The sequence below is a fragment of the Solanum stenotomum genome, unplaced genomic scaffold, assembly GCF_019186545.1.
Source record: "Solanum stenotomum isolate F172 unplaced genomic scaffold, ASM1918654v1 scaffold16320, whole genome shotgun sequence".
Lineage (NCBI taxonomy): Eukaryota > Viridiplantae > Streptophyta > Magnoliopsida > Solanales > Solanaceae > Solanum > Solanum stenotomum.
In genome coordinates this window covers 363,830-387,689 of record NW_026023996.1, presented here as the reverse complement: position 1 = coordinate 387,689, position 23,860 = coordinate 363,830, and the positions used below count along the sequence as shown (strand labels likewise).

At 28.5% G+C, this 23,860-nt stretch overlaps 4 protein-coding genes across 4 annotated transcripts; 2 read left to right on the top strand and 2 right to left on the bottom strand.

The window, feature by feature from the left end:
• The first annotated feature begins 432 nt into the window (after nt 1–432).
• LOC125850367 (transcription factor bHLH162-like) lies at nt 433–2,828 on the top strand. The gene is made up of 3 exons (XM_049530220.1): nt 433–611; nt 1,518–1,877; nt 2,602–2,828. The coding sequence occupies exons 1-3, from the start codon at nt 474–476 to the stop codon at nt 2,746–2,748; spliced, it is 645 nt and encodes a 214-aa protein (XP_049386177.1). The 5' UTR covers nt 433–473; the 3' UTR covers nt 2,749–2,828.
• A 431-nt stretch (nt 2,829–3,259) lies between these two features.
• On the bottom strand, nt 3,260–7,915 carry LOC125850366 (wax ester synthase/diacylglycerol acyltransferase 4-like). The gene is made up of 5 exons (XM_049530217.1): nt 7,600–7,915; nt 6,384–6,974; nt 4,147–4,503; nt 3,870–4,007; nt 3,260–3,552 (listed from the first exon to the last, which is right to left on the bottom strand). The coding sequence occupies exons 1-5, from the start codon at nt 7,816–7,818 to the stop codon at nt 3,388–3,390; spliced, it is 1,470 nt and encodes a 489-aa protein (XP_049386174.1). The 5' UTR covers nt 7,819–7,915; the 3' UTR covers nt 3,260–3,387.
• A 3,045-nt stretch (nt 7,916–10,960) lies between these two features.
• Nucleotides 10,961–14,345, top strand: LOC125850379 (transcription factor bHLH162-like). The gene is made up of 4 exons (XM_049530234.1): nt 10,961–11,013; nt 12,115–12,253; nt 13,140–13,448; nt 14,199–14,345. The coding sequence occupies exons 1-4, from the start codon at nt 10,961–10,963 to the stop codon at nt 14,343–14,345; spliced, it is 648 nt and encodes a 215-aa protein (XP_049386191.1).
• Nucleotides 14,346–14,919: 574 nt separating this feature from the next.
• LOC125850360 (very-long-chain aldehyde decarbonylase CER3-like) lies at nt 14,920–19,938 on the bottom strand. The gene is made up of 9 exons (XM_049530213.1): nt 19,829–19,938; nt 19,503–19,723; nt 19,160–19,392; nt 18,854–19,073; nt 18,620–18,747; nt 16,668–17,242; nt 16,451–16,561; nt 15,465–15,638; nt 14,920–15,253 (listed from the first exon to the last, which is right to left on the bottom strand). Exons 1-9 carry the CDS (start codon nt 19,877–19,879, stop codon nt 15,077–15,079), a joined length of 1,890 nt encoding a protein of 629 aa, XP_049386170.1. The 5' UTR covers nt 19,880–19,938; the 3' UTR covers nt 14,920–15,076.
• Nucleotides 19,939–23,860: the final 3,922 nt, after the last annotated feature.

Here is a 23,860-nt window from a genome sequence, read left to right as displayed (position 1 = left end):
GCAGGATGAGATAATCAAGAATATTCTAATGATTCGGAATATCTCATGAGATTTTTTTATTCCTCCTTATAAAATAATTCTAAAATCAACTAATACCTCAAATTAAACATAAAATAAAATTAATTTAAAAATTTTTAATAAAAAATTATTATACTTATCTCACGTATCAAATAAACCTACGACGATTATGAGGAATTAAAAAAAGGGGGAAGAGAAAGTGGGAAGAAGGAGAGATGAGATAATCAATCAACATTCATCTCATGACGTTTACATTATTACGTTATGGTATCTTTTTCTTATTGATGACACCAAAAATATACTAATTTTATACACTTTTTGTGTGGAGCCCTTTTACCCTTTTTGTAAACTTATAAATAATTATATCTCTCCAATCTCTAGTACAAAATAAAGATTATTTTACAATTTCTTGAAATAGAAGAAAAACTTATAAAACAAGAAATATTATATATTTGATGATGATCAAGAAAATGTATAGTGGTTGTAATTCAGCACCAAGATTGGAAAAAAAATATGTGGAGAAGAAAAGAAGGAACAATATGAAGAACCTCTTTAACCAGCTTTATTCTCTCCTCCCACTTCATCCATCTCAGGTTTTTTCTCTAATTTCTATATTATATTGTACTATGAATCATCATATTTTCGTGACGATCGAGAGGGGTTGCTCAGGTGGTGAATACTTTCAACTTTTAATGTTAAAGTTGTGTGTTCAGATCACCAAAAGACGAAAAAAGTGAGCTCTGACTCTAGCTATATAACATTTTTCTTCTATTCAAACTTCTTGTTTGACTAATATGAAATCACACCGAATAAATCAGTTTTAGCGAATACAACTTATGTAGATATATGTGTGATTTGTGAATTATTACAAGAATATTGTAACTTGATACTCTATCTAAGTTTTGAATTCCCATAACTATAAAATTACAATGGATATATGTTGAAAATTTATTGTTTGATTGGATTCATCGAGTTTAAATTTTGAATGAGAACGTAACATACACGAGATAGGCGATTAATTAAGGGGTTTGAAATCATGTTTTTGTAATAGGACTTAATTCTATTGTTCTATTAAATACCAACTCTTTTTTAATTCTTTAGGAAAAATCACTTGTTGTTCTTAACTTATTACAATACATATATAGTTAGAGATCAAAGAATACAAAAACTCAAAAGATGAAGATAAATACATGAATAAACATAATAAACTTGCACAATACAATTGAAATGTGCACATTTGACCCCTTTACTTGTGAATATTTATGAATTATGAATTGTTCCACCACTAATTATATATATGTTATGTTAAGCGTGTATTGTTACTCTATATTTGATGATAATATAGTCTCAACTAGTTGATATATATAACTTATTTCTTACACAAAGGGACCATTAATCACTCAAAAGTTAAATTTGTCATGTATCACGAGGACCAAAATCAGAATTTATCGTACGAAAAGTCCTCTTGTGATATACTTATGTGTTTGCATGAAAATTAGTTGCAGGAAGCAATGACATTGCCAGATCAAATAGATGCAGCAATAGCTTACATAAAAAGCTTGGAAATCAAATTGGAGAAGAGCAAAATGCAATTGGAAAAAGTAAGGACTAAAAAGAAGTCCAATTTATTATGCATGGCAAATCATGATCCAAGTTCAAGTATTAGCAAATTATCTTCACCTCAAATTGAAATCCAAGAAATGAGTCCAACAATGGACTTAATCTTGATTAGTGGCCTTGATAACTTAACTATGTTTTATAACATAATTAGGTTACTCCATGAGGAAAAATTTGAAGTAATTAATTCCAGCTTTTCTCAAGATGGGAACTCTATGATGCAAATTTTCCATGAAACTAAGGTCAGTACTATATGCATGCTTGGATATTCTGTTCATTTCAATTTATGTGATACTGTTTGACTTGACACATAGTTTAAGAAACAAAAAAAGACTTTCGAAATTTAATTTGTGGTTAAAACAAACAATAAAGATTTGTGTGACTATAGATCATTTTATGAAGGATAAAGAAAAAACTTAAAGTTCAATTCTTTGTATATGGTTGAAGTGTGTGATAGTACTTCTTAAGAGGTGTATTAAGTCAAAATGAGTAAGTAAAAATGGACGGAAAAACTACTTGTTAATTTTAAAAAAAATCAAGAGAGAAGTAATTATATCAGAATTAAGAGACATATAAATAGACAAAAGACTAATGAATTAATAACGGATATATTAGTCAGATTATACTCCTAATTAATTTTTCTGTTAATGCAATATCTTATCATGATGACAACTAAATGTGAATGGAGGGACAAGTTTTATTTTTTGGTTTTTCACTTTTTACCACTTTGCGAACTAATTCAAATTTGCGTTGGAAAGTCTCATTTTAGAGGGCAAAATGTTTTCTATCAAAAGATAATTTCATATTCAAAGCTCGAATTTGAAACCTTTGATTAAGAATAGAGCAGTTATTGGCAAAAGTCAAAATTCTAGTCCTTTTTTTTTTTAATAAAATGAACTAGAATTCCAAACCTATTTAGTAATTAAGCAAAAGCTCATTTTGACACCTTTTTTAATTTTTGTGTAGGTTATTGGGAACTCAACAATGGTGTATAGAAGAGTGAAAGAATTGCTTAATGGATCTTCTTCAACTGATGATATTATTGAAACCCTACTATGTTCATGGGACAATGAGATTCAATCTGAAATGTTAGGGTTAATTAATTTGATGTAACAGATTTAGTACCAACATAACTCACGATTTATAGCATAGAGTTAAATTTTACATTAAGTTATATTAATCGTTTGTAGCAAGATACTCTTCTATTTTCTATAGGTTAATTGTCATATATATTAGGCTTGCTATAAAGATTTAATCAATCTATTATTGTAAGTAAACTTAACATGATGGTGTAAAAAATGTATACACAAACCGTGCATAAATCTTAAACTCAACTCTGAACATGTTACGAGTTCAATTGCTAAAAAGACAAAAAATAAAGATCATTTTGTTTTAACATAAAAATAATTAATTAATTAAAGATCAACTCATTTTAAGAGAAATTCTTGCAATTTAAATATTTAATGAACTAGAAGAAATGGATATATCTTTTGAAAAATGAACTAGAAGAAAAAGGAACCATATCAAATTTTGAGTTCGAGTCCTTAGAATAGAAAAAACTCTGATAGAGAGCATTTCCTCCCTTAATGGACCTTGTTGTTGTATCTAAATTAATCAAGTCCCAAAATCTGAATTTCATTACTAAAAATAAATGTAGAGTCAACAAATGAATACATGAATAAAATAAGATGTGACAATTATTTATTTTTGAAAAAAAAAAAAAGACACCAATAAAAGTCCCAATTTTATAAATTAATTTGAAGATTTGGAAGAAGCAGAAGGCACAGCAGCTTTGAAAATCCTATCAAAGGCATTTTCAATGCTACATTTGAACTTTTGTGGATCAATTAGACCTTTTTCTGTTCCCACAGCCACTCTTAATTTTCCCATATAGCTCATCATTGTTATTGTTAAACTCTGCATGAAAAATCACCAAATTTCATTAAGTCAAAATGTAGTAAAAATCTATGTTGCTCGGACTTTTCAAAAATGCCAATGAGTGCGTGTCAGATTCTTCAAAAATAATGTCTTTTAAAGAATCCAACACAAATACAACATCAAAAGTGAAGATTACGCCGCGCACACACAAAAGAAGAAGATGCATATAGATTCTAATTTCTAGTAGTGTTATATATACTTATGTATCAAAATACCTAATAGTATAAATATTTTTTACATTATCAATACATTGAAGTTAAATTTTAAAAAATATGAGAGGATGTAATGTAATTTACCTCGGGAACACCAACCACCATGAAGTACAAGCTTTTAACTGGATGATTTGCCAAAGCCATTTTTTCCACTGGCCCAATCATGTTTGATATTGTCATACTTGAATTCTTCAACGTGCTATGGATATATTTAGCCGTTACCTATAACACAAATTATTAATTTAGAATCAGTATGTAACGTAGAAAAAAAAGTTAGAATTCTGAACCAATGAACTTCAAATTCTTATGAGGATAGTCATTTTTTTGCCCTTTTATAGACAACTAGAGTAAGAAATTTCACCTCGGGGCCTCTATACTTTTGCAAAGTATCAAGCAATTTTCCAGTAAGAATAACAGCTGCAGAGTTTCTTTTTCTCTGAATAACATCTTGTGCTTTAAACACAAAACTTAGAGGGTTAGTTGATGATTCTTCTTTATCAATTTTTGGTAATGAAACATGTAAAAATGCAAATTGATTTCCCCATTTTGACTCATTTTTGGGTTGCAACATTTCTTTCACCGATTTGTATCCTGCAATATTTCTAGTGTTGAGTAACACTAATGCCGTTGAATTTGTATTTTTCTGATCATATTTTGTTTCCTCCATGTATAATCGAACTCCCAAGAATAAAATTCCACATATAACGTCGTTTATGGTCTGTTAGATAAAAAGAAAAATCGTAAATCTTAAATAGTATAAGGTTCTCAATATAAAGGTCATGATATACATTGACGTTGTCAATAAAATGTTACACCATCAATGAAATTTAACCTGACGTAAAAAAGTTATTTTCTCTTAACATGTCATAAATATTTATCGTCGTACTAGATCTCACCTCTAGAGTGTGGTGACATTAAATATGAGGCAACAATTATAAAGGAGGTTGAGATATGAATGTTGGTCATGTAAGTTGTTACATGCCATAAATTGAAAATTTAGGTCACCATATTTAATGCAATGCCATAAATTGAAAATTACATTTCGAGAAAAGGTTCAATCAACCATGCTGCCAATTAGGGAGTTAATTCTCTTTTATTGTCCAGGAAAAAAGATAGTATTTCTTTCAGTCTCATATTAGTTATCAACTTTACAACCTTTTTACACTTATCTTATGAGATAAAGTAGTGACAAAATTATTCCAAAAAAATTATATTAGTACTGGTCAGAGGTAAAAAATACTTGGTGAAATATTTTTAATCCCTTTTTACTTGTTTAATTATTTTTTACTTGTTATTTTTAACAAACAAGAAAAGATACTTTTTTTTACCTATTATACCCTCAATTTATTTAGAGAGTTAATGTTTTTGAAAAAGATAAAACTTCTTTAATGAGTATATTGATTTTGAAATTCTATCAATTAATAGAGGTAAAATAATAAACTCACTATATTAATTATTATTTTCTTAATAGATGTGCTAAGTCGAAACTGGACCCTGAATTTAGTACTTGGAGCATTAAAAGTTATATTCCAATTGCAACTACTACTACTACATTTTTCAACTAATTAACTAGTAATTGCTCCTTGTTGGTCGATGTATACAGGTTCGACATAATTCAATAGCTTTAACTTAAATTTTATATCTACATTTAAAGATCTACCTGAATAGAGTAATTACAAACTCAAAATTCTAACTCCATCATGAATTCCTACCCTACTTGCACCAAGTGCAATTTGCTAGGGGGAAAATATGGGTACTTAATTCCCATAAGAACATAATCTGATAATAGTACTTGAATTATATATATTTTTGTGTTATTTAATAGTCCAAGCAAATTAAATAACATATCTTTGTTTTTTAGATTATAGTTCCACCTAAACATGTCCTTTTACACAACATAATTCTTCGATGTCTTTATCAATCTTAATCGGAAAAAAAATCTCTAAATCAAATAATCAAGAATCAATGCACTCAAGTGGTAGGTATATATATATATATATATATCATAAATTTCAATAATAAAAAAGGAAATTAAATGACATAGTCTTAAAAAGGTGGCGTATATGCAATCTTATCCTTAATTACCTTACAAANTTCTTCGATGTCTTTATCAATCTTAATCGAAAAAAAATCTCTAAATCAAATAATCAAGAATCAATGCACCCAAGTGGTAGGTATATATATATCATAAATTTCAATAATAAAAAAGGAAATTAAATGACATAGTCTTAAAAAGGTGGCGTATATGCAATCTTATCCTTAATTACCTTACAAAGGTTAAGAGATTGTTTCCAACAAATAAAAATCGGCGTGACAAAATCAACCTAAAATGTAGGTCCCAAAATACTTGGAGGTCACAAAAAGTCGATCTCATGAGGTTGATTTCTATTTGAAAAAATCAATTTTTTATTTGTAAAAATCAACCTTCGCAGGTCAGCTTTTACCAACTTCTTTTAAGGTTAGATTTGACAATTTTTTAAGTAGTATGATAGTTTCTCAACCTAAGTAAAATATATCCACAAGATAAGCAAGTGAAACAAATACAGTAACACAGAAGTCATGTTGAAAACGATTAAGACAATAAATTAAACAACATACCACTTTAAGATTGGACTTAATTTCCTTGAGATGATCAAGAGAGATCTCCATAGTTGTAATATCAATTGGTCTAAACTCCACACCTTCATCACCAGACCTAATTGTTGTCCTTTCATCTTCAAGATTAGTGCTTTTCATTAAACTCCATCCAAAATCCAACAAAGTGTTCACAACTCCATTAACACTTTGAACCACATTAGTACAAAAACTCTTCTTATAATCACTTTCCAAATTGTGATTATTATTATTATTACTAGTAAATGATGGAAATGTTAAGGGAAGTGAAGGATTATCAGCTCTTTGTAAACAAGAAAGTAGTGCACCCATTAGTGAAAATCCATCACCAAGTGAATGATGAAGTTTAAACACTAAATTTCCAGCTGATTTTGTTGTTGGATATTTAAATATGTGAATTTCCCATAGTGGTCTACTTTGTGGGAATTGTTCCATAGCAATTTTGGTCATGTATTCATTGAAACAATTATCATAAAATTCTTTTGATTTTCCTTGTGGGAAAATTGGTACATTTATGTGGTCTTTGTGCTTCACTTCTACTTTCTTCCATTGTTTCACTCCATTCTTGTCTTTCACCTAATCAAGATTAACAAGAAAATTAGGATAAAAACAATCAAGAATTGAAGAATAAAGATAGATCTTAATCCTAACTCAATATGTAATTCATTAGACAAAGATATATTTATTATCAGTAACGGAATCAAGATTTTAAATAATAGGAATTAAAGAAAAAATATTAAAATATCACACTTCAAATTTGACTCTATGACCTAAATCAACTTTTGAACTCAGTGTCCAAGTTAAAAGCCTGAATATGAACTCGGTAATTTTTGTTCAAAAAAGTAATTTTGTATTAAAAATTACTATTAAATATAGATAAACATTATGTTTAAAACGCAATCATTAGTCATTATTCGTAAATTTGAAATTCTGAGTTCGCCTAAATATGATTGAACCCTTAGCTACATAACTATATTTTTTTCATTATACCAAGAGAAATCAACAACTTAGTTAAAAATAAAGGAAATAAGTTTTTCAAGGCAATATAATTTTCTAACGAAAGACATTCATTTAAAAGTACCCCTCCCATCAACTTAGCTTTCCTACTACCTACGATCATATAAGGAGATAACAATCAAAATATCTCTCAACTAATATAGGACATTCTAACACATCGCGAAAAAAAAGAAAAAAAACTTACCATAATAGAAGAGAAACGAGGATTTATAGGAATAAAAACATCCTTAAGCATTGTCACGGTACAAGAATCATCGATCGGAATTTCAGATTCCAGAACACAAATTACAGAAATCGACATAACCGAGCTCGTAAAATACTGCCCGGTAGGGCTAACTGGAAACGACGACGTTTCATCATCATCATCTTCTTCAACCATTCTTTTCACATTAATATTCTTCATTTTTGTTGTTCTAATTTTGTTCACAATGTACTATGTCTTGTGGCTCTTAAATCTTTACCTTATATAAATAAATATTTGGTAATGTTAGCTAGGTGTGTGAATAATAATATATTTGCAAGTACTATTAATTAATATATCTTGTATTTATTGTATGAAGAGATGGAAAATTGGATTTCATATGTTTGTGATTAATTTTCTTGTTGGGGAAATATATACATGGAGTTATGGACACCCTGCTAACATGTGAGTTGTGATACAGTGGTGGAACTGTTTTACTCTTAACTAGATGTCTTGAGTTTGAAGTCTGAATATGGAGCGCCACCTCCAAATGGATTTTGTAGTGCATGATCCGAATTTGATCCAGGTTCTAATATCTGGACACCAGATGGGAAATTAATAATACTTTCTCTATTCAACAATAGTTGTCCACTATTGACTTGAAACACCTCTTAAGAAACAATAAATAATAGGGGTAATATTACTATATTATTTTTTGACTTTATTAAATTTAATGCTTTGAAAAATGTGTTAGATGATATATAATATTTAATAGCAACGGTAAAATAGACACAAAAGATAAATTATCACTTGATTTTTTAAATTAAACAAGTATTATTTGACAATTATTTTTAATATAGTGAACAATTATTGCTCGACGACAGAGGGAGCAATAAAAAAGAAGTTATGGACACCCTTCATCGTATTGACTACTAGTCAACAAACTTTAGCAGCTGAGGGGTCTTTAAGTGAATGAATTATTATTTCCTTCGTTTTATTTTACTTGATCTATATTGACTCGTTATGTATATACGGCTCTTAAAAAAACATATTTATTTTGCTATATTAACCTAACTAAATACATTTTTAAATTTTAAATTTGTTCACTAATTAAGTTTTGCTTAATATAATTATTTAATTATAAAAATAATATTGGATGATTTCTCATGACCTTACGGACGACCTAAACATGTTAGACTAATTTGTTTGTCTCTAGTAAAGAGACATAAACAATAATTAGTCCTTTCCAAATATTTTCTCCACTCGTTTTTAGTTGTTTAGATTAGACTTAACATATTTCTTAAGAAATAATAATTTATATAAATATTTTAATATAATATTTATATTAACTAATGTTTAATTTTATATTTTAAAAGATAATTTTAAAAATAAATAATTAATATTTAAGGTAAACATGAAAAATATATGCTCTTTTGTTGTTGATATGCTAAAAATAACAGAGAAAAAAATATTTTAAATATAATGAAAAAGTAAAATAAAAAGAGATATTTATTAGAGCTAGAAACCACTCACAAAAAAGTAGCTAACATCAATAACATTGCCTTAATAATTTGCAGAGGTGCATTAATTCTTCTCTAACTTATTTAATTTACTAGGTTTGGATTTTATCATTTATACTCTATTTATTTTAACTTGTTTCATTTTACTTTATGAGAGTTAATTCAATTAATTTTTCGAAGCTAAAATAAGTTCTTCTAATGTCATTCGCTGAAAGAATACGTCTTAATATGTTGGTCCAAATTTATAATTTAATTTTCAAAAAATAAAATATGACAAATATTTAGAATAGGAGTAAATGAAAAGCTAAATGAGCGTCTTAAATTGCGAGTATTTTGAGACGGAGGGAGTAGATATTAAACAGCTGGCTGTATAACATTTGTAACATGCTAATAATAAATGTGCCAACAAAAATGGTAGTTGATGGTCTATCAGATCATCTTCCCAATTAAATTACATCATGTGTGTTCTTGAGTACTTACCAGCTCTTGTCCACTTGTTATTGTTAGATATGAATTATGATCATTATTGCAAGTTCGACACGCTAAAATAAAGAAGAGTTTGGTCTGATTTAAATTTTGGTATGATTTGCTCGTTTGTCACTAGGTCTGAAAATAATACTGATAAGGGTGTTGTATGCCTCTTAACTAATTAAATGATCCCTCTTAATTTTCTGACGAATGATATCCAATTGGACACTCTGAATGGCTATAGCTTCGCCCCTACCTACAAAGAGAAATTTGTGGCACATAATAACTCTCCAAATCATCCTTTGAACCTTGTTATGGTGGCCAAAAATATTCGAATGAGTTGTCATTTTCATGTTTCTTTTTTTTTTGGTACGAAACGATTTAATATATTATATCTTAATATGCATCAGTACAAATAAGTAATAAAGCATACTTACTGCTAGTATCTGTGTAGCATTTATTTGTCTTAATTCTATAGAGAATATTTTGGTGAGATTTACAACCTTATTTCTTTTTATTTGCGTGGAAATATTTGGTTTCATTGCTCTTTAATTTTTTTTTATGTTTTTTTAGGATGTTTCTGGTTTAGTAAATTGAAACTTATTATATAGTCCTATTACTATTTAGGAAAATTATTGTATCATACCCTTAAGTAATTTACAATTTTAGTCATCAATATTTGTAGCATTTTCTGCACGTAATTATTCTAATAAACTCGTTTTCAGTAAAAGCATTTTGATTTTGTAACTATTTTAATCTGTTAAATTTGTGTGATTATTAGTGTGAAAAAAGATGTATAGTTCTTCATTTTCTATGCAGCATGACCATGGTTTCAAAGGGAAAACAAAATTCATTTTTTTGGTTCACTACTTATAAAGCTCAAGCTCAATATTGCAAATTAAAATAAAACTAATTGTAAAATTATATACAAGAAGCACTAGTGGTCTAGTACTAGAATAGTACCCTGTCACAGTACAAATGTGGGTAGTGGTGGAGTCAGAATTTTCGATAAGGGGGTTTAAAATATGAAGAAATAGACATACGAAATAGCTGAAGGGGGTTCGACATCTATTATATATACCTAAAAACTTATTTAACCATGTAAATATAATATAATTTTCTGCGGAAGGGGGTTCGGATGAACCCCTAATGATAAGGTGGTCCGCCACTGGATATGGGTTCGATTCCTGGCTGGTGCAGTTGTCGATTCCTGGCGGGCCATTAACAATGCGTTCCACAACAAAAGTGCAAATCAACTTTTGAATTCACAGCCGTTTTAGTAAATTCCTAATGATTTTAATTAGGCAAATTCCCCATTTTTGAATGTAGTTTTGTCTTTTCATGTCCAAAAGTAGTGCCTTATTCCATTCCAAGAAATGCCCCTAATAGCAATTGATAAGGAGTTGCCAATTGTGGAGAGGAGTGTGGGGTTTATGTGTTGGTGGATTCAGAATTTTTTAGTTGATGAGTTTGTTTTTTGAAGATTCTTAATATTGTACTAGTAATAAAATTGTATATTTAAATTTAATTGTTAAAAAATGAAAAAGTCTCATATCAGTGATTAATGAGATAATATGTGTTGAAAATATCACATTGCGAAAATATTTCTAAATTTTTACTCCTTTTTACATATATAGTACTAGATAGCAAACATGTAGAATGAGAAAAATTGAAAGAATACCTTTTGAAGTGTGAGCGAATATCTTGAAATAAGTTTGACTCTTGTTCTGCAATCTTTTGTAGTGATCCCAAAACCAACTAATTACTTGTCTATTTTTTCTTTTTTAGTTGTCCCTAATTACTTGTCCATTTTGACAAATTAAGAAAAGACAAAATATTTTTATCTATTATACCCTCAATTAATAACTATGAAAAATGTAGAACTTCTTTAAAATCTTAAGTTATTAATTCACACACTTCATAATTAATAAGGGTAAAATGATAAACTCATTATGTCAATTATTATTTTCTTAATAGGTGTGTCAATTCAAAAGTGGACAAGTAATTAGGGAAGAAAGTATTCTTATAAGTGGGCACTTTTTTTTTTTTCGGTCCAACAATTGACCCCAAAACCTATTTCCTTTTCTTTATTCTATTAGAAATGAGATTTTGAGTTCCAGTTAAATATGAGTTTATTAGAGATCATATATATGTGTCTTACATAGAAAATCTCATATGATTTTCAATGTAGGACGAGTTCAAATGTATATCTACTTATTCAATTTTATAATAATTTAATTATCTACCCGTGCACTCCAAAATTGAAAGTCATAAATATTAATCGAAATTAAATTGAAAGGTACATAATTAAAGGATTGAGAAATTGGGGGAGAAGGAGAGATAGAGATATATAATATAATCAACATTCATTCAAAAAGTCAAAATTGACGTTTTACTTGTTGACAACAAAATTGATGTTTTTCTTGTTGACCATAATTTTAGAACTTTTTGTAAATAAAACTATAAATAAATATCTCCATTGCTCTCCAATTTCTAGCACAAAAGATTATTTTAATATTTCTTGATATAGAAGAAAAACTTATAACAGAATGAAAAGCAGTAATTCAGCAGCAAAATTGGAAAAAAAGTATGTGGAGAAGAATAGAAGGAACAATATGAAGATCCTTTTTAACAACCTTTATTCCCTACTCCCTCCTCATCCCTCTCAGGTATTTTCTTTAATTTCTATATTATATTATACTATGAATCATCATCTTTTTCGTAACGTGCAGAATGGAGTTGCTCATATAGTAAACCTCTTCAACTTTCAATATAAAATATCATATTTTTCTTTTATTCAAAACTCATTGTCTGACTAATTATCTGAATTCACACTTAATAAATCATTTTATAGTGAATTCAACTTAATCTAATATTTTTTTAGGGAAAAGGATAAATATACCCCCGAACTATCGTAAATGATATGCAGATATCCTCCATCATATTTTTGGGACATCCGTGCCCCTGCCGTCTCAAAACTAGAGCAAATATATCATTTATACTAACTGACATACACATGTCATAACTTATTCACCCACTCGACATTTATTAAATATCATATCAACGGATAAGATTGTGCCACGTGCCCCTATTTAGTCTTCCGTTTGAGTGAAGGGCATATATGCTCTAGTTTTTTAGACGTCAAGGGCACCAATGTACCAAAAATATGACGGAGGGTATTTCCATACCATTTATGATAGTTCATGATATATTTGTCCATTTTCCCTTTTTTGTATGTAGATGCATATGTGAATTATTAGAAGAATGTAAGTAGATGCTCTATTAAGTTTTGAACCCACAACTACAAATATAATGTTGGTTGGATTCATCGAGTTTAAATTATTTATGAATCAAAACACGTAACACTAGCATATGTGATTAAGAGGTTTGAAATCGTCTTTTTGATGTAATATATATATATATAACTTATTTACTACACAAAGGGACTAGTAATCACTCAGAAGTTAAATGTGTCATATATCACGAGGATCAAAATTAGAATTTATCGTACCAAAAGTACTCTTGTGGCATACTATGTGTTTGCATGAAAATTAGTTGCAGGAAGCAATGGCATTGCCAGATCAAATAGATGCAGCAATAACTTACATAAAAAGCATGGAAATCAAATTGGAGAAGAGCAAAATGCAATTGGAAAATTTAAGGACTAGGCCCAATTTACTATCACCTCAGATTGAAATACAAGAAATGAGCCCAACAATGGACTTAATTTTGATTACTGGCCTTGATAATTTAGCTATGTTTTATAACATAATTAGGTTACTCCATGAGGAAGGTTTTGAAGTAATGGATTCCAGCTTTTCACTTCATGGGAACTGTAAGATGCAAGTTTTCCATGAAACTAAGGTATGCATAATATTTTATCTGTCTCAATTTATGTGATTACAAATTAAGAAATAAAAGAAGATCTTTGAAATTAGTGGTCTAAAACAATCATGAGATATTTGTGCGGCTATAAATCAAATTATTAAGGATAAAAGAGACGTTTTAAAGTTCAATTCTTTGTATATCATTGAAGTGTGTGCTTATTTAAAATTTAAATGGTTAAAAGGAGCATATTTTTATTTATTTAATTGTATTCTCAACCTACACACCATCGTGCATATGATGAGAAAATGTTTGCATCCTTTTAAATGATTTTCTAATTTATGCCTTAGAAATTCAAAAGTGTAAACTTATGATTTGATTAAGTGTTTCTTAAATGGTGTGTCAAGTCAAACATGAACAAGTAAGAAAATAGATAGGACTGGAACTATAAACAAATCAATTTTAAAAAATCAAGAGAGGAGTAATTATTTTCTTCTAACTTTGTCCTTAGCATTAATTATTCAAGAATTAAGAGACATGTAAACATAAAAAACTAACGAATTAATAAGAGATATATTAGCCCGATTATACTCCTAATTAATTTTTTCTCAATGATTGTGCAAAATCTTATCCTGACAACTAAATGGAAATAGAGGGACTAGCTAGTTTTATTTTCTGATTTTCCACCCTGTACCGCTTTGGGGACTAATTGAATAAATTCACGTTAGAAAGGCTCATCGTAAAGGATAAAATAAATCTCATTTTGACACCTTTTTAATTTGTGTGTAGGTTATTGGGAACTCAACAATGGTGTATAGAAGAGTGAAGGAATTGCTTAATGGATCTTCTTCAAGTGATGATATTATTGAAGACCTACTACGTTCATGGGACAATGAGATTCATTCTGAAATGATAGGGTTAATTAATTTGATGTAAAATTTAATACCAACATAACTCGCAACTTCTAGCATAGAGTTAAACTTTACAATAAGTTATATTAATCGTTTGTGCAAGTTACTCTTCTATTTTCTAGAATAATTCACATGTAAGACTTGCTATGAAGATTTAATTAAGGAAAAATTACACTTATTAGACACAAAAAGTAAAGGGTATTTGTGTGAAATTTTTTAATGCTATGAGGCATGGGCTTAACTCTCCTTTTTTATATGGTGGAATTCAATTTATTTTAGCTCAATCCATGTTCAATTCATCAAAATCGGATAATTCACTCATTTGCCATCCCTATTTATAACATGATGGTGTAAATTATGTGGCATCGTTTGAATTTCGAGAGTCAAAACAATTGATTTTGATCGTAAATTCAGATATAAAATCTTTAAATTTTCTGATAATTCAAGATATTAAAAAAATATATATGAAAAAAGTTACGGTTAAAAAAAAACTTGTTTGAATCTTAAAATAAAAAAAGTACGACATAAATTAGCACGGAGGAAATAATGAAGAGTACAGAATCATGAAGTTAATTCAAATTTCTGAATATCCATAATGAAATCATAAAACATATATATATGGACTTATATGTAGTCCATAAATCCAACTTATAAATATAAATCTAGCAATCCCAAATTACAATAATTCTTACAAATTGGAAACTTGAATTAATTTGGAATATTTGTTACTTAATGAAATAAAAAGTAATTAACTTATTAATCAGTCTTTTTAAAACTTGAGACAGGCATTAATCCATGTTTCAAAGCAGCTTCCCAAACTAAATCAATTCTTTGTACATCAATTGCCCCAACTTCATGGTGAGTCCATCCTTCTAATGAATGTACAACTCCTCCTGCATGACATGCATGTACAACTCCTCTTTCCATTGTATACTATATATATAGAAATAAACTTTAATCAGACATATTAATCTACGTTGCTCAAACTCTTCAAAACTGTTGATGAGTTATGTGTGTCAGATCCTCGAAACGTAGTGCAATATTTTTAGAGGATCTGATACGGGTGCATCAACAATTTTGGAGAGTCTGAACAACTTAGGTATTAATTATGTATTATGAGAATAATTAGTCATTAATTAATTACCTCACAAGATCCAAGTCCTTTAACATGAGGAGGTAATCTCATGGCAGCAAGATCACCATATGTACAATCACTTCTATAGGGCAAAACAGGAGGTACCACAAATTGATGAAAATGTGCACCTACTGGAGCAAATTTTTGCTCTCTTGGTGTTATCCATTTTCCAACTATCCATGTCTATATAGACAAACCAAAATATACAATTAGAGTTATAATTAGTGGCGAAGTCAGAAATTTTATTAAGGGTGTCCAAGATTTAATATATATGTATGAAAAATAATTTTTGATCAATATATTTCGTACAATTTTCTACATATATAGTATAATTTTTCAACGAAGGGTGTCCAATTGACCATCCTAGGCTATAGATGTGGCTGCGCCACTGGAATTATTAATTAACAATAAGAAATATATAAGAAGGTGCTTTGATTAATTCACTACTAGAAACAAAAGTTTTTTCCATCATGAATCAGTGGGAAATTTATGCTATAGAATATGATTTTCTATAATTTTTCCATTCATTTTCTAGTTAACCAACTTAATTATTGAGAAAAAAGCATGGTGAGAAATAGATTCTCACTAAAATAATAGGAAACTTCCTAATTTTCCATTTGAAAACATTACTCCCTCTAGTTCATATTAAGTGAATTATTGGGGGTATGACACGCCCCTTAAGAAAAATATTTAAGGAAAAAAAAAAGCCACTTTCCACTGTTTCCCATTTAATTATTCTCAAACTATTTTGTTAAAAATATAAAGTATTTAAGAATCTCATGATGAAGGATAAATATGGAAAAAAGTCCCAATTATTTTCTTGAACTTTAAATAATTCACTTATTTTAGACTATAAAAAAAGTGTCAACAATATAATTCATTTAATATGGACGAGAGTGAGTACTATTTTTTTCTTTCTTACAAATTCAATCAAAATATCTGGTAGAATAGCCACCGAACATTTTTCAGTGGGAAAATATAGTCAAATAAATTACCTTGCAATGTTTAGCTGCCTGATACTTTGTGACATGAACAAGGTATTTTTGATCTTCATATGGAGCTTCCTTAAGTATCTTTTGAAATCTTTCAGTAGATGAAGTTAACATCTGAAAAATTAAAACAAAACATAATACATACATTAATAAACAAATAATTTTTAAATTTTTTTAAAACTAAACAACATAATTAATTAAGTTAATTAAATATACTTACAAGAACACGAACTTGTTTAGTACAAAGGTAAAGAGCAATAGCTCTTCCAAGTTTAGATGTTGCTCCAGTCAAGAAAACTTCATTAACATCATGTTTAGGAATTTGATTAAGGATAACTGCTGCTGTTAATGTATTTCCATGTACAACTCTCACTTTAAGATTAGGATATTTATTAACAAATAATGTTCCACCTCCATTTAATCCTTCATTTTTGTTTAATGCTGCAAGACTAATTACTTTAACACCTAATTTATTTGCTCTAAGTATAGCTAGCTCTATTTGGTTATTAATACCATTTGTTGCAAATGGTAAAAAATATTGGAAACCAAATCTTGGTATAACCCAAGTTTGGTGTAAGTAGTTGTTTAGGTAATAAAATGTGTTTAAAAAGGGTTTAGAGTAAATCCACATGATAATCATGGCTAAGAATGAAAGGGGTAATAAGGGGATAATGTAGAGTTTTGTTGTGAATGGAATTGAACTAAATGATCTAAATACATATGGTACATGTAAGGCTGATGTTATGTCTACTACATGAGCTAAGAACACAAAATTTGGTACTTGACTATTTGTACCTGCAAAAACAACATAGGAATTATGATTAATATATGACAACAGATCGAGATTTGCTCGAATGGTAAACATGCATCTTTCACTTTAAACCTGACGGTTGTGAGTTCGAGTATTTAATGATATGGAGCAAAAAGGTGGGAGCTCTTTATGATCAATATATATATATATATATATAATCACTACTAAAAATTGGTTAATAATCGACAGACAGAGTCAGTTTTTGTTTATATAGAAAATCGATTTCAAATTGATGGATCACCTTGTCCGGTGGGTTTTTAAGAATATACATAAAAATGTAGCTATTTGAAATTATATGACCTTGGACAATTTTACCACACTCGATCATACATGCTCTTCGATGAAATATTAATTATATCGTTTTTATTTATACTCTTTAACTGTAATTTTGCACTTACAAAATTGATCATATACGTTGATTTTTGTAAAAAATAATAATAGGGACTGCATCGATTTTCTTTAAAAATAATTTCAAATAAAATATTTGTTTAACCGACGGATCGTCTGATTATCTAGTTATTTAAAAAATAAAATCTATAGACATAATTGATTTTCCCTCGATTTTTTGTGGACCAATTATATTCATCGGATTTTTGTATTGTTTTTAATGGAGGATAAGCTTGACTTTTTTAGTACTATAGTCACCAAAGTACAACTACTTAAAATTTATTTTGATGCAACTACCAGCATCTACTAGCTTCTTAAAAAGATAAATATAAACTCATCAGCTTAATTACATTAAATTTCATGAATTAATAATTCGATCTGTTTTATATTACTTGACTTATATTGACTTGACAAATTATATAGTGTATTCCTTAAGAAAAGAATTATTTAAAAATGTATTTTACTAAATTAACTTTATTAATAATGCTTCAAAAATCTAAATTTAACTATTACTACGATTTTACTCCACAAAAGTATGGACATATGTACTTTGAGTCACTTGGCAAAACATGTACAAGCAAATTTAATGTGAAACTTTGCTATGAGACCATGCACTTTTGACAAAATAAATTTATAGTCCAATCGAAAAAGAAACATGTGTTCTCTGTGCTTTCTATTTTACAAGATGCAACTATTTTGTCCTTTGTTCATATTAATGCACAAAAAAATATAAAGTTATCGTTACCATAAGAAAAAATGCACATAAAAATAAGTTTAAAAAATATACATAAAATATAGGAATAGCTAACATTTAGGAATTATTTAAACTTTCAAAGGTCATATTAATTGTAGGAGTAAAATGAAAAAAAATTAATTAATTCTATCTTGATTTAGTAAATGATTAAGTAATTATATCAAATAACTATTTTTAGTAAGATGTTTATCTAATATAAGACGGAGAAAGTATATTTTACCTGATTGAATACTTGTTTTTGTGTGCATTTCCCATGATTTTGGGTTAAGAGTGTTGCCTATAACATCAAAAAGTGGCATAAATAAGCAATAGTTTGTTCCCATCTCTGTGTGATGTAGGCTGTGGTACCTGCAAATAGAAAATAATATTGAATGGTTAAATATTGTTACAGAGCGTCTAACAACCTTTTATGAATAATAACGAATTGATTATAAGCGCGCTAGCATCGACTTACGTTGGAGTGTAAATGAGATACTTCATAAATGGTAAGACAAGAAATAGTTGATGAGGAATAATCTCAAAATTGCAATGCCCCAAACATCTTAAGAAATCAAAAACCAATACATAGCTATAAATCATAGCTATTGATCCATATCCCATGACATAACACCCTAAAATTGGAATTCCAATCACTCCACCTAATAATATTTGCTCCAAAAATGTAGCATGACCAGCTGAAAAATTATAAAAATAAAAATTAATTTTTCAATTCGTTAGAAAAATTAAATAGGGAAATAAAATATATAATTCGTTAATTTACCTGTAAAAGGTTGTGGTACAACTGATGAATGATGAAGTGAATGATAATTTCTGAAAAGGTAACTTCCATGGAATAATTTATGTAAGTAATAGTAAAGTGGTTCTGAAAATACTATATGGAGGATTATGATCATTATGAACCCATTTAAATTCCAAATTGGAATATTAATAATATTTGGGAATGTGTAATAGGCTAAACTAGCCATTATAGCTTGAAGGAGTATAAAATTATCCCTGAAAAAATTACAAAAAACAACAACATTAGCACTAGGGCATATATTCAGCGACGAACTTTGTAGCTAATTTCTGTATGTATGATCTTGAAGATTTAACTATATACGTACCAGTCCCATTCTTCGTCAATTTGTTTAAAGCCAACACCTTGTTTTATAATACGTCGATTTCGAGTTAAAAACAGCATGTTACTAAAAGAGGACCATAGTTGATAAATGAGACCTCTAAGTGAACATAATATAAGAACATGTAAACACCATGTTGCCATGATGCTATCTTCTTGAAATCTTGAATACATCACTTTTGCAACAAATGGTCCATACAATAAATACTGTTCCAAAAAACATATAAACATTATTCACTAAGAAAAAATCGAATGCTAAAAGGTTGAATTAATTAATACATAGACAAACACCTTAACTCGTTAAAAATGTACCTTGAAACATCCCAATTTCTCCCATGGCCAAGTTGACAATGGACCTTCCATATTTATGAAAAATAAGTAACACAATAGGGGAAGATTCTTATTGTTTGAAAGCCACAATTGATTTTATATATATAGAAAGGAAAAATATTATATATTCTCAACTATTTTGTATCGATATTTTGTGAAGAACATGGACTAGTGTTGAATATATATATAGATGAGGAAAAGGAAAGTTAAAAGGAAGAAGAATTAATAATCTTATTGAATTCTAGTGCAACATTATTAATTGGCACAATTTAATTTTAGTGTACAGTCGTATACGTTGACTTGCTATAATATAACATAATATAATATAATATAATATAATATAATATAATGCATCGATTGATTAATGTGTTTATACTTTGTAGGCATGGCCAACTATAATTTGGGTTGGCTTTCACATACCTTTGACATGTGTGCTCTTTATTAGGATGGTTTTTAAAGTTTGTACACCATCATCTATTTTATTTTATACGAAGGTGTTTAATCAATATACCAATTAAGGTAACACGTGATAACATTAGCATAACCAGAAGTTTTTAAAGAAGTGCAAGAATAACCCTCTTGTGATTACCATAGAATTAGCTAGGATGTAACAGATATGATTGCTTCTATATTTTGATGTTACTTAGTAGAAGTATAGGGAAGTGTGCCAACACGGGTTGATGGCTTTCATTGACACTAGGCAGCTAATTAATTTCACAACATTAAAAAGAAATCGATATTGTCAAGTGCAAGACTAACGCAATAATAATATTTCAAGGATAAGGAATTTTTTTTACTATTAATATTAAATAGAACATAAGAATTAAGCAGTGACGGATTCAGAATTTTCGGCTTGTGAGTGCTCACTTCTGTTAATCTAATTACGATTTAATAAACATCGAATTAATCCAAAAGACAATTACGATACGTTTGTTAAATAAATATTAATTAGGAGAATATTGTTTCAATAAGTCTAGCCTAAATTTGGAAACTTTCCTTGTGAGTCTTCACCTTTAATTTCTTACCAGCACTCCACCTCCCAAACTAAATGATTTATACTTCCTTATTTAAGTTTTAACGTGTTCACGGTATTCAAATTTTTTATTTTTTTTTTGTGAAAGATTAAAAAAATCATATTGTTACCTTAACATTAACTATTAATTTTCAAAATCACTTTTCTAAGATTTTTTAAATTACTGGTGATAATTATGACATTATGATAAAATATGCATATTATTTTTTTTTAAAAGAAAGTGCATTGTGAACCAGTAAAAGTGAACGTGCATATGGGATACTAATTGTTACGGGGTCCTCCACGTGCGTAAAGTAATAATACGAGGTAATAAGACAGAGTTTAAGAAAAAAATTCAAATATTTTTTAAATCTATGAAATATAGTATATATTCATATTTGACAATTGAGCCATCTTAAAAAATATATTGTTCGTTTCATTAATTCTTTATGGGTGGAAATTAGTTGTATCACTCATGATGAATATTGTTCACCGTCCTTAACCTAAATATGTAATATTATATATATTTATATATGAATATTGGTGGTCGATCGACTCTCTTAATTGACCATGTTAGCCATGGATGGGTGTCATTACCTGCACTTATTTTCTTTATTTTTTTTAGAAAGACATAAAAGTAATACTGAAGTTGTTTCGAATTTTCAAAAAGATATCTTAATCATGCAGGCGTCCTATTATATCATGAAAGTATTAAATAGTTTTGTAAATGAACCAATTTTAATTTGGAGAGAGAGAAAACAATGTTGGCAATTAATTAAGTTCATATTTTATAGGGATAAGAGTCAGAAAAATACCCCAATTTTGGTCGGATTTGCTGTTGCTATACTAAACTTTCATGAGGACCTATTACCTCCCTAGACTATTTAATACCATATTTTAAACATATATATTTGTCCACGTGGACATAAAAAATAATGCAAAATTATAAATAGTAATGTATTCACGTGGGCACATATATACCTTTAAATACACTTTTAAATAGTTCAGGGGGTAAAAAATACGGTATTAAATAGTCTAGGGAGGTAATAGGTCCTTATGAAAGTTTAGTATCGCAACAGCAAATCCGACTAAAGTTAGGGTATTTTTCAGACCCTTATCCCTATTTTATATATAGATATATAAGTTACCCAAGCTAATATATTTTATAATGACTTGCTAGTACTGCTAAATTAACACTTTTGATGAATTAATTGTTTGGTGAAGGTTGGTTAGAACCTCTGTTAGCTTTGAATTGTAAACAACAATCATGGCCAGAGCCATCTTAGGCGAACGGTGATCTGGTGCACACATTATGTCAAAAAATTATGTGGGGTACGTTAATAGAGAGGAACTCAAGATTTGAAAACTTTGGGTGCATCAATATTATCTTAGTTCAAATGTGAGTTTTAAGATAAACTTAAATTAAAAACAATGGAATAAACACTCTAACTAGATTTAAACCCAGGTCTCATGGGTGGATCATTTAGCTTGTACCAGCAACACAATGACAATCCTATGGTTTTCATGGGTGTACTATTAATTATATTATCTTAATTTCTGTCAGTTTCTCAAGATAGATATACATATATATACATGATTTTTTTTTCGAAGTTAACGGGTGCACGTGCACCCCCACCTAGAGGGGGTGGGTCCGCCTCTAAATACGTACATAAGTAACATTATTATGAATGTGTATTTAATTTTGCAAATTTTTAACAGCATTAAAAAAAATTGTTACATTCTTCGCTAAATTCTTGACTTCGCCACCGATATCAATATGACACAAACGTAAAGCACATTTTAAAACATGCATCTTGGGATATTACGTCTTTTATAAGAAAATACTCCCTCCGTCCACTTTTAATTGTCATGCGCTTTTCAAAAGTCAATTTGATTAATTTTCAAAGTTAAATTAGATTACATTAATTCGATATTTTAAACAANCTCTGAATACGTACATAAGTAACATTACTATGAATGTGTATTTAATTTTGCAAATTTTTAACAGCATTAAAAAAATTGTTACATTCTTCGCTAAATTCTTGACTTCGCGTACCGATATCAATATGACACAAACGTAAAGCACATTTTAAAATATGCATCTTGGGATATTACGTCTTTTATAAGAAAATACTCCCTCCGTCCACTTTTAATTGTCATGCGCTTTTCAAAAGTCAATTTGACTAATTTTCAAAGTTAAATTAGATTGCATTAATTCGATATTTTAAACAAAAAATTTAGCTATTCAAAAATTATACAAAAAGTACTATAAATTCCAATTTTTTGCATATCAATATGAGAAAAAAGACATCGTAAAATATTAATCAAAGTTATTATTGGACGTAGGTATTATATACTTTCTTCGAAATTGTTGGTTTCTGCTTTCAATGAATAGTTCAGCATATATTTCTACTGATCAATAGTATAGTTAGCACTTTTGACTTTTGAGAATAGAGGAATTATAGATTGATACTATTAATTGCCTAAATGCAATTAAATATCATTCAACAAAATTAATTAACTTATAGTAGTACATTGATAGCTCATTAATTTGATGAATATTAATATCATACTGCTTAAATATAAGGGACAAGTTTATACTCCCTCCGTTTCTTTTTATATGTCACATTTTTAGATTTCACTTGTATTATAAAACTAAGTAAGTTTACAATTATATCCTTATTTAATGATTTTTTGAAGTCAACTTTTTAATATATGATAAGTAAATTCATCTTTTATATTTAATTTGTTTGTTGAGATTTCTTTTTCAAAATCAGGTTTTATAGAGTAATGCAATGGCGAAAGTAATTAATCAATGTATGAAGTAATTACAATTAACATTAATATTTATTAGTAATCCTAGATTGGTCAAATATATACTTTCAAGACTAATTAACTATGAAGGATATAATAGAAAAAATATTGTAATTTATACATTGATTTGGTCAGTAAGAATGAAATATCAAAAGGAACTTGATGATCACACCTCTGCTTGCCAAATG